The sequence below is a fragment of the Megalops cyprinoides genome, chromosome 11 (genome assembly GCF_013368585.1).
Source record: "Megalops cyprinoides isolate fMegCyp1 chromosome 11, fMegCyp1.pri, whole genome shotgun sequence".
Taxonomy (NCBI): domain Eukaryota; kingdom Metazoa; phylum Chordata; class Actinopteri; order Elopiformes; family Megalopidae; genus Megalops; species Megalops cyprinoides.
Window position 1 is genome coordinate 32,098,586 of NC_050593.1, and position 15,058 is coordinate 32,113,643.

The window sequence follows — 15,058 nt, forward strand, 5'->3', positions numbered from 1 at the left end:
CCTCAATAAATATTCTGCTGTATAAATGAGTAACATGTAAAAAATTGTAACCTATGTAAGCCGCTTTGGATAAGATTGTCTGCTAAATGCCAATAATGTAACGTGTTGTAATGTAATATCAAGATTGCTGGGAGGATGTGAAGACCTGTGGTGGCAGGTGATGTAGCTGTAGACAATAAAGCTGAAAAGAGTGGTGTTCTGATATGTGATGATCCGAAACTGGGACACATCAGATCCCTTGGGCTTAGCCTCCATTATGCCAATTAAGAGGGTCACATGATGAAGGTGGAGACTGAGCTTCAATGACATCATAATTGACTGGAATTTCACCCAGGGTTTTTTTTTAAACTACTGTATGAAAAATATGGGAGGTCATTCCTAAATGTCATAACAAACCTCTCCTCCTGCGGGGCCCTCATCTCCTCTATATCCAGCTGCCCCAGGCCGTCCTGGTTCACCCTAGAATGAGAAGAGTTCATGGGTTGGTATAGGTTGGTATAGGTAATTTGATCAAATAAGGCCCTCTCAAGCATATAATTGTGTCACAAGAGTATTCTTTGATCAAACCATCATGTAAATACACCATTAATTATGTAAAAGAAGCACTGCAAAATAAAAGATTTCAATTGCAAAAACTAGTCACACACCAATTTTACTTCTCAAAAATTTGTCAAAATAATGCAGCTGCAGTAAAACAATATATGAGGAATAATGTAATTCATAGGGCAATTTGAACCTGAAATCCATAGTGTTGGAGGTTAGCTGAACGTCACCCTAATTTAATGAAGTTCTTTTCCAAGTCTCATTTTCAAACCATAAAGGCAGTAATTGGCAACAGAGGACCTATGCAAAGTTCCTAATGGAATCAGCACAGACTTCAGTCCAGGGCTTTCCCAAAATGTCTGTCACTGATTCAGAGTCCAAAATAACTAGCTTAGGGGGATAGTGACTCAGAAAACCTAAATATTGTTTCTTTTTTATTTGGTCAGCAGCAATGCCTTTACTTTCCCAGAGGGGGAACTCTGAAACATGGAAGAATTAAGTAAGCAAAAAAAAAAAAAAAGTTTGGGCTGGAATACGGGTTTGGTCATGAATTCATCTTAATCTCTCCTGAATTTCCACAGAAGTGGATACGCTTGGAGGAGGAATGGTTCTAACCCCTGCTCCTTCTGGAAAAAAATGTCCCTGCCAGCAAAAACAGATTTTCAGTTGGGATGCTGACTCTGTGCGCCACATTTCTCTCTGCGACTCAGAAGGAAGAGAGATTCAACTGAAAAACGGCACAGATGTTCTCCATTGCAAGGCTTAACTGGCATTCTGGTTCACGCTACCAAAAGAAATGCCCCACAATATGATTCAATCTATCCCATCCCATTTGTGACATGATCCGTTTCCGAGGTACAAAACAAAGACGACACCATGAATATGACTAACAGTAGCAGCATCTGTGGGATGAAGTAAACGCTGATTCTGTGTGGACCGAGATGGCAAAAATCCTGTAGGGAACGAGTGATGAGTGAACAGTGCCAGGGTAAATGCAAAAAGACAGAGTGGGTGGCACTGTGGTGGGGTTCATAAGTAACAGGGGTTGCAAGTTTGATTCCCAGGTGGGGCAATCCCACTTCACCCTTAAGCAGGACACATCCTGTGTAGCTTCAGTACACACCCAGGTACGCGAATGGAAAATACATAAAACTGTAATGCAGGTAAATATGTCAGCTAAGCACACCACAGAGTGATGTACATATATAGGGATGATGAGAATTTGAGTAGCTGAAGCTGTCTCCGTACTTACAGAAGAAGTGGGTGGCACAGCAATAGAGCCACATGCCAACGAGGAAGATGATGGTGATGGTAATGTTTGCTGTGACCATGCAGCTAACTGAGGCACCGGGCAAAGAAGGGTATCCTTGGAGGCAGCGGGAGTACCTTGACACGGTGTGCGACCTTACACTGGGGCCCGTGGCCTGGCCTCGGCACAGTGGCATACACCACCCAGCCAGCCAGCTCTAATGGAGGCCAACTGGCTCCTCTCTCCCCAGCCAAACAAGTCTGTAAATCCTTCCCTACTCTACTCCATCTTGTTCGTTTTGTGCTAAATCCCGCAGAGAGCGTGTCTAATTTCTTTTCAGCGGAAATGTTCATTTACTGTTTTCTGACTCTTGATTTTCCTCAGTTCTTTGACTTTTGTGAATCGAAGGATTTTTTTTTTGTCTTTTTTCCCCTCTACTGTAAATTTCATTATGTTGAGATGACTGTTGTCTTGAATTGATACATACCTACATATTTTCTGGTTTCCAAAGATTTTCTCCCACATAGTGGGGCCTTATCTATAATATGTGCCTCATAAACCTCATAAACCCCCAGCCAAGCTATCATTCATGGTACTGGAACAACATCCATTACAGCCATACATCCGCACCGTGTCACACAAGGTCAAATTTACAGCAAATCTGATCAACCAGGTTGCAGGCGGGTTAGTCTTACTGGTTCTCCGTTGGGCCCGCCAGACCCTTCCCGACCCGGTTCGCCCCGTGGACCTGGCTCGCCCTGCAGAGGAGACAGGGACGTCGGCACATGAGCAGAGGTTCATCCATCTCACAGGGGACTCTCAAACTCCTCAGCTAAATTCAATCCTTCTTTATCAAAAGCATACTGTACATGCAGCAGATACTCACAAACTGATCAAAGCAGCAATGTTTAGCCACTTTAACATTATCAAAACATTACAGCAAGCCATTCCCATTCAAATCCCTATCCGCTGCTTCAGTTAGTGACAGCACAATGAGAAAAACGATAAAAAGACACTGACCAAATCTCCTCTGGGTCCTCTGTTTCCGCGGGAACCTTGTTCTCCCTTCTCTCCTGCTGCTCCCTGGGAATAAACAGCCACATATTCTGTGTAATCACACCGATAAGGAAGCATATCGCCAAGAACAGCGGCGTTCGTTTCTCATTCTGAAACAATTATGGATTTTCACAGTTCTGAAACTGGGCCATATGCACACTTTCAGCTGTTCATGTTGTGAGCGTTGGTTTGGAGTATGTTACCTTGTCACCACGGGGTCCGTCTGGGCCTGGCAAGCCCTGAAAGACGCATTACACCACCATCAACAGGAGCTCCCAATGATCCAAAAAATATTTTAAACATTTGATGAAAAATTACCTAAGGTGAGTGTCACGGAATGATATCACACAAAACAAATTTAACACAAAGAGCCAAAAAAAAAAAAAATACGGAAAACACTTGCATCATCGCCTCTCTCCCCTTTGTCTCCATCTGGCCCCCTTGGTCCTGGTTCACCCTACAAAAACACATAATCGACAACACGAAGTGTTAATGAGCCTTGGGGAGGGAGTGAGAAATGGATACAAGCATCGAGTGGCAGAGGCTGTTACAGTGTAATGAGAAATTCACCCTCCACCCTCATTTAAAGACGGAGCCCACAAGGCGGCAGCTCGTTTGTGGCCTGCCTCCCTTATCACTTCCTGTTTACCTTGCCTCCAAGTGGACCGTAGTTTCCTGGTCTTCCTGCCTCCCCATCTCTCCCAGGATCTCCCTAAAGGAGGAAACAGGGTTGTTCAACTCTGAGGATTTTTTTTTTTTTGTCAAACCCAAACAATGACATCATAATTAAATGCAAGTCTGATACTGATATGCACATTCTTGCTTCAGTGCAAAACTTCTAACCCTGCTGGGTGATTACAAGTTAAGTTATACTGATAACTCCACACTCACGTCCTACTTGTCGGCAGAAATAACCACTAACATAAAAGGACTTTATCCTTACTTTTGCTCCCTTTGTGCCATAGGGCCCAGGATCTCCTTTAGGGCCTGGTTCTCCTGGTAATCCCTGCAGAAAACAGAGAAAAGGGGTTTCTGTCACTCTCTGTGAAGAACAAACCAAAGACTGTACACTTCTGTGCTTATCAGATCGATCTGCTTATCAGATCTCGCTTAAGCGTACTGTTTACAAAAACTTAAAGGAACAGGACAGAATGCGAGCAAAATGAAAACAGAGAGAGCGCTAATTACAGCACAAAGCCTTCAGTGGTTTTGAAAGGCAGATTTGTGTTTCGTGCGTGTGTGGTAGGCAAACTAACATCCTCTTCAGTGCTGGCCAGATGCTGAGAGGCTGGAACGAGGCTGCTTGAGTCAGAACTCAGCTGCAACTGCCTACAGGCGCCATAGTGGCCTTCCAGCCTCAGTGTAACAGCTACATCCCACTAAGAAAATGCACACCAGACTACGAAATCTTCAAAGGGCAAATTCTCTACTGAGGACTCATGTTCTTGTTTCTTTTGTCTTTTTTTTGGTATAAGCAGGAATTCCCCTTGAAGTGCTGTTTGAGTAATGTTTTTTTTTTTCCCCACAGATCTAAAGCCGCCTCTTCCCATGAAAGGTCTTGTGACCAACGACGGTAGTAAGGACTGTGGCCGCTGTAAGTTCTGCGCTGTATCACGCTGACAGCGCTGCTGCACTGTGAAGCCTCTCAGCAGCGCAGAAGGAGTGATTGCAAACAAAAGGATGAAACATTCCAAACGGCGGAACAGGAGGCTCATGTACAAGTGTTCCCCCGAGCGGGTACGAATGGAAAAAACGGCCACGGGCAGGCAGGTAACAATAACATCTGCTCTGCTCGGCCCAGGGTGGTGAGCATTGGCAATGTGTATGTTCCTAAACACACCTGCGAGGAGAGTTAACCCGGTGGCGAAAATGACTGCGGAAACAATATCCACTTACATCGGGCCCAGGGGATCCTTTGCAGCCAGCCAGGCCTGGGAATCCCGCCTCCCCCTGTAGGCAAACGGAAGAGAGCAGTGAGTATACAGCACCTCAGGGGCCTGACACAGCCGCCTGGGAAAAAAGCCCTTATCTAAAAACCAGCCTTTCACAAACATGGTCTTCCTTTTTTTCTTCAGGTTTTTTTTCTTTTTTAATCATTGAAGCATGGTGAAGGTGGCAATAAGAGACTAATATATTATAAAAGTCTAAGGTAATCAATTGACTTTTGTTGGTAGATTGTTTAGGTTGTTACTTAACAACAATCTCTCATATCTATACAGTGAAATATCTTAACTATCACTGTAATATAGCTGATAATGCTTCCTTATGCATCTCAAAGTATAGCGGTAGGACCTACAGACTTTAAAACTCACCTTGCGTCCATCAGTCCCATCAATTCCTCTGTGACCTTTGTCTCCCTGGGGAGGAGAGGAAGAGAGTTTTTTTTATGATCGGTAACAAAGACTGATTGGATGTGGGCATGTTATAAATGAAGGCATTCACCAATCAGAATTGAGCTGCACTTTCTGAAACTCACCTTGTATCCTTTGTGGCCCCTTTCTCCCTGAAATGAGACAGAAAAGGGGTTGAACAAAATTTGCATATTAAAAAGGAGTATTAAACAAGTCAAATGTCTCTGGTGAAAGTCCGGTTTGAATATGAACAGCAGTCGGGCACTGGACAGTGGAGGAGATGTAAAGGCACTGAAATCTGACTCAGAGGTTGCAGGTTCAAACTGGCACTGCTTCTGTTTCTCTGAGTGAGATGCTTCACCTGAACTGATTCAGTAAATATTCATCTTAATAAATGGACAACATGTCAAGGTGTATAAGCGAATCTCTTAGAGAGATACATAAATAAAATAAAATGTGAAATCAGTTAACTTATTGTCAGGACTGCGGCATCTTAGCCGGTTGTTTTGTTTTCCCTGTCCATGTGCTTTTGTTTTTCCCTGTGTTCCAGCCCTGCCCTGCTCTCCGCCCTGTCGCCGCCCACCTGATTGCCTGACTGTCTTCACCTGCCTGCCTGTGCACCTGCATCCCGTCTTCTCATCAGCCTTGCCCTATTTAAGTCCTGCTTGTGTCTCGTCTCGTTGCTGGTTCATCCCGGTTTGCTGTGTCGTTACTCGCCGTCTGCCTTTTTGTCGTGTCTGCCTGCCGGTTCTGTTTTCTTGCCTGTTTTCCTGACTTCGCTCCTCGTTCCTGCCCTGTGGGTTTGGTCGCTGTGTCTGTTCTGGTTTTTTGACTCTGCCTGCCTTGACTTCGCTTCTGGATTGACCTCTGGATTAATAAACCCGTGTGCCCAGTTTTCTCTGTCTGCACTTGAGTCCCTGCCTGAGTTCTGACACTTATATCCCTGTGTTCAGCTTACTAAAACTCTCAGATGGTTTACGTCTGATACTGTTGTGATAATGACGGTCCTCAATGTCACTGATCCACACTTGAGTGAACAGATATGGACAATAGTGCTTATCCTTGTTTCTATATTAGTTCTATATTAATATTAATGTGCAGAACAAATTCAGACAGGCCTCACCTTGTCACCCCTCCCTCCTTTGTCTCCCTGTAGGAAGGCAAAAATCAAAGGTCAGTTCACACAGCTCTTTCCTCCGGGTAACAAACAGAAGAATATGTCGAGGACAGTGTGATGTGTACAGCACCTTCATGCCCTGGTAGCCGACAGGTCCTGGGTCACCTGGATTTCCCTGTTAAGACATCACAGGAGACACTACGTTACTACCTACAAGGTGATTTTAGGTCAACGTGAGTCTAGGTGCAGCCATCCACATTCCAGATTTACTCTGTTTACTGAACGTTTCTATTCTCTAAACGTGTTTTAATCCACACAGACTCTAGTGTCTGGGGATTCCTTTCCAGGCAGGGTTGTGTACTGTATATGCTTCCTAATGGGACCGCTGGCTTCAGTTTTACAGGCGCCAGATGTCCCCACAATAAATTAAGGAATTACGACTATGTTTACATTCGGCAAATCTGTCCTGGGGTCTCTACAGATATACAAAGTACAGCATTCTGTAAAGTACAGTAAGGGGAAGTAGCAAGGAATCATGGGTAACAAGAACCTTGCTGTTGTATGTACTTTCCTGGCAATAACCTAAATAATGAGAGGGAGCATCATCACATGGTTGTGCAGAGTTTCTTTTGGTACCTCAGTCTTACTAATTAGAATGCATCCCTGAAAACTGCATTCATTCAGAGAGAGGACCGTTGTGACGCTTTGCCCCTAACTAGAGTGTGCACATTAAAGCAAATTCAGAGAGACCGGCTTCATACTGTGCAATAAAACAGGGTTCGCAACTACCTGATTCATTCATGTAGCTGTAGCAGTGACAGCCAGTGGTACTCACCACATCGCCGAGGTCACCCTTCTCTCCTGGCATCCCTTGTCTGCCAGTCTCACCCTGATAAGCAAAAACAAGTAATACAGAGTCAGAACAAGCACATCATCACCCTTCCCTCACATCTATCCCACAATGCACTAGTATTAGCATCATTGCTATTTTCTTCCTCTGCACCATTTGGATCATTTTAACTCACAAACCACAACAGACAGCACCCATCACCATAAATAATCTCAGTAACATGGCACCCTCTGTGGTGTATGACTGACCTTGGATCCTGGGTCCCCAAGGGGTCCCTTCTCTCCTCCTGAAGCCTGGAGACAAGCGAATGTAAAGAGATTTGTAATGTCACTGTCACCTTCACTGTCACCTCTTGCTTTCACTACAAATCATCTCAACGATGCTATAGTACTTTAAAAGAGTCCAAACAATGGAAATCATTTTTTTAAATCTGACTGCACCAAAGCAAATCAGTAGTTGCTAACATATTCATTTGTTCAGAAAAAAAAAACAAAAAGAAAAATGTGTGTGCAATATTAGTAAGTCAAACCAGTGATTTTTTTTTTTTGTCTTGGCACGAAAGTAGATTACCAATGGAGCCACTTACATTGCATTCGAAAGAACAGCACTGCAAAGAGGAAAAAAAACACAACACAGTGAGGTATAAGGTGAGAAATTACAATAATGTAATACATAATAAAACATAACAACAAATAATATCACATACATACAGCATAGGAGAACATAAGAAGCCATACATACCTCATCTTTTGTTTCATTTGTCTGAAATAGAAGGAAAGACAGAGGTGAAATGATCAGCATGGATCCATAGCTCACATGATCATTCAGAGTTTAAATATATGTTCACTGCTGATTATAGAATATTATAAAACAAGGATATTTGCTGTCATGACTGACATACCCAAGACATTGCATTTAGTGACTGAAAACCACAGAGACTCGGGTGTACTGTGCTGCTCAGGCTGGACTTTTTAAGTTAAGTGATGTGCAGGCACTCACAATCATGTTGATGATGTTATGGATGGTTTTGAGCTGGGTGGACATCTGTCCGTCTGCAGCCGTGAAGTTCTGTCTGTAGTTCATATCCGTGGCGATGACAGAGAGCCTTGTGTCCTGTAGGCATATGCAAAAAAAAAAAAAAAACCCAGGTCATTTTAGAATCACTCTGCATGGCAAACCACTATACCCTCAATCCTTGTGCTTCTCACTCAGTCCTCCACTGAAACGAGCATTATGGGCTAGAAGTTCATCTCCCACAGTGCTATCGCTGCAGAGTGGCTCCTTTCATTTCACGGACACGTAGAGCCAGCTGCTCAGGTAGAGCACACCTGTGGGAACACGCCTACCTCCTGATCAGGTGTGATGGCCACTGCAAACACTTTGATGCCGTACAGTCTGGCTTCATTGGCGGCCTCCTGCAAGCCTCCACAGGGCTCCTTATAGCCAGTTACAGGGTGTCCATCAGTCACCACCACAATGTACTTGTTCTTTTGGTAATGAGAACCCCTGAAACCAAAACAGATGCACTGGTGTCAAGACTGTTCTTTTATTACTACCACTAATACTATTACTACTACTACTACCACCACCACTAATACTACTACAACTAATAATAATAATAATAGTTATTATTAAGCATTATTACTATTATTCATTTCTCCAGCTGGGCATATACTTAAGTAATTATGTTTAACTACACTGCTCATAGCAGTGTTCCAAGCCCAGTTTTGCTTCCACTATAGAAAACTGCCAAAATTGGTGGCGTCAAAAAATACATTAGCCATGTAGGGCTCTGTTTCCATTAAACAGTGTACGAAGGCTGGAATCTGGGAAGTCGACTCTCTCAGAGTTAAATGGGAACTAAAGCCGTGTCCATTAAGCCTGTTTCCCTGTGTTTCCACCCTGACTCTCCAGAGTCAACTGTATTTCAGCACCACTCACGGAAACCTACTCAATGAATGAATGTCCCATAAGAACTGTAGTAATGGTCTTTGTTCACAGCATGTTTAGCATATAAGTTACTTGAACTGTTACTCAAATGCTTGTTACAGTGATGAGAAAAAAAAACAAAGCTTTATCCTTTGTTATAACTATTCATGCAATATATCCTAAGAGTCTTCTAAAAAACAAAAGATCTTACTGCTAGAGAGTATGAATGATTGAAAGTTTCTTCATTGCTGAGTTAATACTGCTTTTCAGAGGGTGGGGGGGTCAATTATTTGAATATCTTTGGAGTAATAGGATTTCATATAATTAACAGCAATGCATATCCCTATCTGAGAGAAAGCCCATATAATCCTTACATTCAATGACGGCCCAGCTAATGTGAACATCATAGCTTCTATCAGTGCTGCATAATATGAACACTTACACATTTCATTACATTATTGTCATTTGGAAAACGCTCTTACCCAGAGCAACTTACAATTTTATCCGTTCATATAGTTGGATATTTACTGAGGCAACTGTGGGTTAAGTACCTTGCCCAAGGGTACAGCAGCAGTGCCCCAACAGGGAATTGAACTAACAACCTTTCCTTTGCAAGCCCTGCTCCTTACCACTATGCCACACTGCTGCCCACACTGTGGTAATGGATGGAAAAGAAATCCTGTCAATATCTATTCTAGAGGTCTGAGCCAACCATGAGATTCTCCTCATTGTTCTCTGTAAAACAAACGTGAATAGTACAACTCAGGATGTAAGACCCTATGTTCATGTGTGCACGTGGTTTTGTGTGAACTTTTGTGTGTTTATGTGTATTTACATCTGTTGGTTTATGTGCGTGCAAATGTTTGTGTGTGTGCATATATATGCATGTTTGTCTGGGCATGTGCTCATGTGTGAATGTGTGTGTGTGTCTATGCTTGTGCGTGTGTGCGTGTGTGTGAGTCTATGCTTGTGTGTGTGTGTGTGTGTGTGTGCACGCTTGTGCAACTGCAAACACTAACCCGATGAGCAGTTCCGCGATGCCTCTCTTGATGGCGCAGTCGGTGTAGGTGCCCTTTCCGATGTAGGTGATTGCGTCCACATCACTCTTCAGCTTATCGCGGTCTACGCTCATGTCACTCAATTCCCGGATGAGAACGACCTCATCGCTGTAGTGCAGTGCACCTGAGTTCCATGTCAGGAAACGGTCACATGGCTGGATCCTGCACACAGCAAAGAAATGACACGACAAGATAACAAATGCTTTATATCCCACTGACAATCCATAACCGTTATCATCAGCCATTATCATATCATTTCTTGCTGAAATACATATTATGTACATTTTTTTTTTCATTTTCACTGTCAATGTTTAGGAAGCACAATGTGGCTACAAATTACACACTAAAGCCTATGTTAAATAGTGTAGTACAATCCATTTGACACTGTACACTTCTTGCAGCTCATCAATGAAGGTCTTGGTGAAGGTCTTGAGCTGGTCAACGTAGAACTCTGGGGGTTTCTGCCTCAGGGCCACACTCTCAGAGGTATCCAGGACAAAGAAAAGATCCACAGGACATTCTGAGGGAAGAGGAGAATTCAGAGAAATAAGATACACGCATGCACAGCCATGTTACTCTGTACTATACAACATCACTGTGATGAAGGGAAATCTTACTTATGTCAACTGAAAGGGTTTGGCATAGCAATGTGCTGCTACTCAAGACTTTGTCTAGATCAATTCTCATACTAATAAAAGTGTGTCAATTCAAACAACTAGAAGAAGGTTCAGAAGAAACACAACTGGGTATGATAAAGAATAAGGGTCATCTCACTGAATGATCACACCACTGTCTTATTAGCCCTCTAATGGAAATACAACTTCACATACACATTGCCAAATATGCAAATAATCAAAAATAACTGACATTTGATACATCAGAGAATGTTAATTGTAACAATACGATGTTCACCACCTGTTGAGGAATTTCTTAAGAAAGCAGGACTGTCCAAAGGCAAAGGGGTCAATCGGAGCTGTCAAGGTATTTTTCAGTTTGTGAAGATTTAAGATGGTGCAGTTCCATTCAACTCAGTCTTCAAAGATTTGTCTTTGTGTGAAAATGTGTAAATGAAAATGTGCTGGTAAGTCACACGGAAGGTCAAAGTGTATGGCCTATGACCTTTTCGATGTGGGGTATATTCCTCTGTTATGAGAGCAATCGAACCACAGAAGACCGGTTAGCAGAGCTCCACTCAGAGGCTAAAGGAATTCTTCAACACACACGGTTCCAGTTCAGTTGCAGCATAGAAACACGCTATTGGTCAGATTGTTGGGTTTGGGTATGTCATCATATGAATGGAGGTAAGGAGTGAATGAATGGAGGTAACAAAACCTCACAGAACCAAGCAATTCTGTTTAATTTCAAACAGTCTGAAAATACAAATAAACGCAAATACTCACTAATTGATTGCCTAATAAACTGCCATACTGTAACATACATTCAATATATTTACTTAGTTTCCACTTTGATTATTCAATTCCATAGTGCTCTTCTATTTGTACATTTTTGAGTTGCATCTCAAATGTTTTCAGCATACTACTATCAAAAAATTGGATCAAAAATAGTCTTAACTCCATGATTTGTAGAGCAAACAAGCAAACAAACAAAAAATGTATTAGACTTTAATATTATCCCAGAATTACACAGACCTCTAATGTCAAACACACTGATATGGAATTTGCATCACAGTAATTGCGTCAACAGCTCCAGGACACCTTTGATCCTTGAAGGCCAGTGCGAGGTGAGACAATGGCCTAAGCGTGCTCAAAATACCAACGATACCACAATGAGAGAGTCATGGCATAGTGGGCAAATTTCCCATGAGCCACTGCAGAGAGGAGCTGCATGGGTAATGACACCCAACGTCCATCATGGTTACTGTCACAGCACAGCAAGGGTGGACACACACAGATAGCATGGAAGTGGCAGGGACTTCAGACTTCTGCCATGGGGATCCCAATCAGTGCCAGGATTTGGTAGTATTTTTTGGATGCTTCCAAGGAAGGTCTATAATGGTGTACCGAAGAACTCCACTACAACCTCACCCGATATGAACCAATCCCACCTGCCTCATTCTGGATTCTGTTCTATTGAGGAGCTAAGGAGGATGACAGACTTCACCTTCTTCCCTAATTAAAATCCACTGTTCCCACTCCCTGTGTGGGCCATGCCTCAAATCTCACACTCTATCCACACATATGCATTCTGGAGGAAAGCAATGTCTCTCACACTTCTTAAATCACACGTACATCCTTGATTTTAAAAAAGTGCAGCTGTTGCTATTTACGTTTGATGACGTAAGATAAGAGTTGTTATATTTAAGTGCTTCCTGACAACCAGGGTATCAGTAACCAGACCATAGTTCTTCTAAAGGATTAATTCCAGCAACGGATCCATCTTTCAAAACTAAAAACTACTAAAAAACAACTAAAAAAAACGAAATAAACCAAATAAAAATGCAACAGATGTAATAAATCATACTTAACTTCACATACTAATTCATGATTTCCACAGGTAAATACAGCTTGAATGAACAGACCATCAAAGGGTATCTAGAATATTTCATTATATTCTCAAATGCGTAAAAGAAGAACACCAACAATCGCGGTGTTTTCTTTCATTATTTTACGTCAATATAATCGGGGTGTTCTTAAACAATGGGATGCAGAATATAAATCAAGATGCATCTGCGATCAACCAACTACTGAAGCATCACCAAAGTTACGAAATGGAGCAACAGAGAAATAACTTTTTACGCCCCATTTTCTGCGTTCCATCGGCGCTCGCTACTCATTGAACGTTGAACGCGTAAATATAACCATATTCAAATAGTATCGTTGGACTTACAACAAATCATAACAATTATGACATTAATTAAAAAAAAAAAAAAACAAACAAAAACAAAACGTCAACAACCGAAATAAAATCACTTGCTTACCTTGAGACCTCGGTCTACGCAGTTGAGCTCGCGCCCCGACCAATAAGGAGCACAAAAGCGTTAAAAGAAATGCGTTTAAACCCATAATTCCGTGCTTAGTGTTCATGCACAGCCGGTCGTGCACAAACACCCTGGAAATGAAATGGGTCCTAATAAAGTCTAAAGGGGCTAGTTTGAGATATCCAGCCACAGTCCTCCCCAAGAGCAGCAAGGAGAGGATGCAGAGAGGGTGGACGCTAGCTCAGAGAGAAGTGGGCTGGATGAGACTCTTGAATCTGAAAGAGGGCGGAGGAAACCTTGACTGGTTTCTTGGCAAAAAGGTCTGTCTCTACAAATCTAACTTTTCTTAGTCTAAATTAATTGCACCCAGTTGCATCTTTATAGATATATGGGTGTGCAACGACTGAAAGACTCATGCTGCAAATGCCGTATGAGGTGCACGTATTTTGCCGTTTATTCTCAGTGTGCTCATTGCTTAGTCTTTGTGTGTAGAGCTTGCTGAGAAATGCTATCACGCATATCGGCCCGTTTTTCTTGGCTAATTTACAATCTGAAGTTAGACAGGGTAACTGCACTAGTTTTATCAGGAAGTGGTGTGATGTGGAAATGGGTGAAAAGGAGATGAAGTGGGTAATTTAAATCATGTTGCTCTGTTTAAAGGTCCCCAATTTGAGGGGCATTTCATTGAACTCTTTCTATTCATGCACTGGACAAGTTTTTCTTGTTCACTACTGAGATAGCAAATACTTGGAAGCAATGTGTTTCACACATCACGTGGGCTTTATAGTGGAGATACACGATGACACCAATTTCCTTGATTCCTCTGCATTTTGATTGCCAGACATCAAAGTTTTGTAGACTCAAGTGAAAATGTTTCTGTTTTCAATGGTGGGGTCGTTTAAGTTGCATGTAAGGCACCAGGTCCCTTTTTCTAGTTAGTTTGAATATTTTGTGTATATTGCGACACAACCCTTAATAGGAATTTTACATCTAGACTCCATTGAATTATTGCTTTGTATTTGTCCGCTGTTATCATTCGTAACGATTTTCAGCGCTAATGCGGCATGAGTAATGTAGATTAAATACAACACGGGAGCAGCGATAACAGAATTAACCTTGGCACAAAACAGGCAGAAGTACAATGCATAGGCATACATCTGACAGCAATGCTAAGATGAAAACATGCAACAGTGATGTTGCACCCAACAGTTATTAGCATGTCAATGAAGGGAAATCTGTCCAGTCTAGAGTTTGATTTTAACGGTGATGTGCACACGCCCAGTCCTGATCCTGCCTAAAGACCACACTCTGTGGTTTCTGTAAACATGGTGTGTGGAGAAGGTAGAAATCTGGCTAGAACTGCATAAATATTCCTGATTTCTATAGCCTTTTGAGGGCCTCAGACAAAATCAGGATAAATTTGGCTATTTGAATCAGGATGAATGGATATTTTAATTGTGGCATGCATGTGGGTTTGTGGGATAGACTCATGTCTCTTGTACCACAATACAGCCCTATTAGGGACAGGATGGTTCAAATTAACTAGCTGCAGTCTTCATTCAACATTGGCCAAAAGATACAGACATTAGACTGATTTAGTAAGAAGGTACATTGTGTACTTTTACATCATATGAAAGGTGAAACAAAAAGGCATCAAAATGTGATGCGCTACGATAAGGGTGGTTTTTTTTCAGATGTTTTAGAGTATCTCTTTAAGGAAATGTTACAGGCTTGCACAAATTTTTACTCCCCAGCTCACACAAGTCAGCCTGTACTGGGCCGCCTCTTCAAAGACGTAAAACTTTGAGCGAAGACATTCTGCAGCGTACAGCAAAAAACAGAGGTCTGAGGATGTGTGGTTCCTGTGTAGCAGCTGCGGATGAGAACCTCCTGTCTTCTCCCTGTCTGTGTCTGCGCTGTGCTGATGAACTGTCTGTGGGGGAGGTGTAATGGCACATCTGCATTGC

General features: G+C 42.4%; 1 protein-coding gene across 1 annotated transcript in view; it reads right to left on the reverse strand.

Moving 5' to 3' along the window:
• The window catches only part of LOC118785952 (collagen alpha-1(VI) chain-like), a 28,445-nt gene extending 15,005 nt beyond the window's left edge, over positions 1 to 13,440 (reverse strand). The window contains exons 1-21 of the mRNA XM_036540909.1: positions 13,092 to 13,440; positions 10,544 to 10,673; positions 10,115 to 10,315; positions 8,513 to 8,672; positions 8,166 to 8,279; positions 7,908 to 7,928; positions 7,753 to 7,773; positions 7,415 to 7,459; positions 7,152 to 7,205; positions 6,447 to 6,491; positions 6,323 to 6,349; positions 5,325 to 5,351; positions 5,161 to 5,205; positions 4,745 to 4,798; positions 3,792 to 3,854; positions 3,498 to 3,560; positions 3,252 to 3,305; positions 3,052 to 3,087; positions 2,813 to 2,875; positions 2,488 to 2,550; positions 397 to 459 (exon numbers count right to left, since the gene is read on the reverse strand). Of these exons, the coding sequence (XP_036396802.1) occupies positions 397 to 459; positions 2,488 to 2,550; positions 2,813 to 2,875; positions 3,052 to 3,087; positions 3,252 to 3,305; positions 3,498 to 3,560; positions 3,792 to 3,854; positions 4,745 to 4,798; positions 5,161 to 5,205; positions 5,325 to 5,351; positions 6,323 to 6,349; positions 6,447 to 6,491; positions 7,152 to 7,205; positions 7,415 to 7,459; positions 7,753 to 7,773; positions 7,908 to 7,928; positions 8,166 to 8,279; positions 8,513 to 8,672; positions 10,115 to 10,315; positions 10,544 to 10,673; positions 13,092 to 13,197 (1,455 nt within the window). The 5' untranslated portion in view covers positions 13,198 to 13,440. The remainder of the gene's footprint in view (positions 1 to 396; positions 460 to 2,487; positions 2,551 to 2,812; positions 2,876 to 3,051; positions 3,088 to 3,251; positions 3,306 to 3,497; positions 3,561 to 3,791; positions 3,855 to 4,744; positions 4,799 to 5,160; positions 5,206 to 5,324; positions 5,352 to 6,322; positions 6,350 to 6,446; positions 6,492 to 7,151; positions 7,206 to 7,414; positions 7,460 to 7,752; positions 7,774 to 7,907; positions 7,929 to 8,165; positions 8,280 to 8,512; positions 8,673 to 10,114; positions 10,316 to 10,543; positions 10,674 to 13,091) is intronic.
• Between the last annotated feature and the right edge of the window lie 1,618 nt (positions 13,441 to 15,058).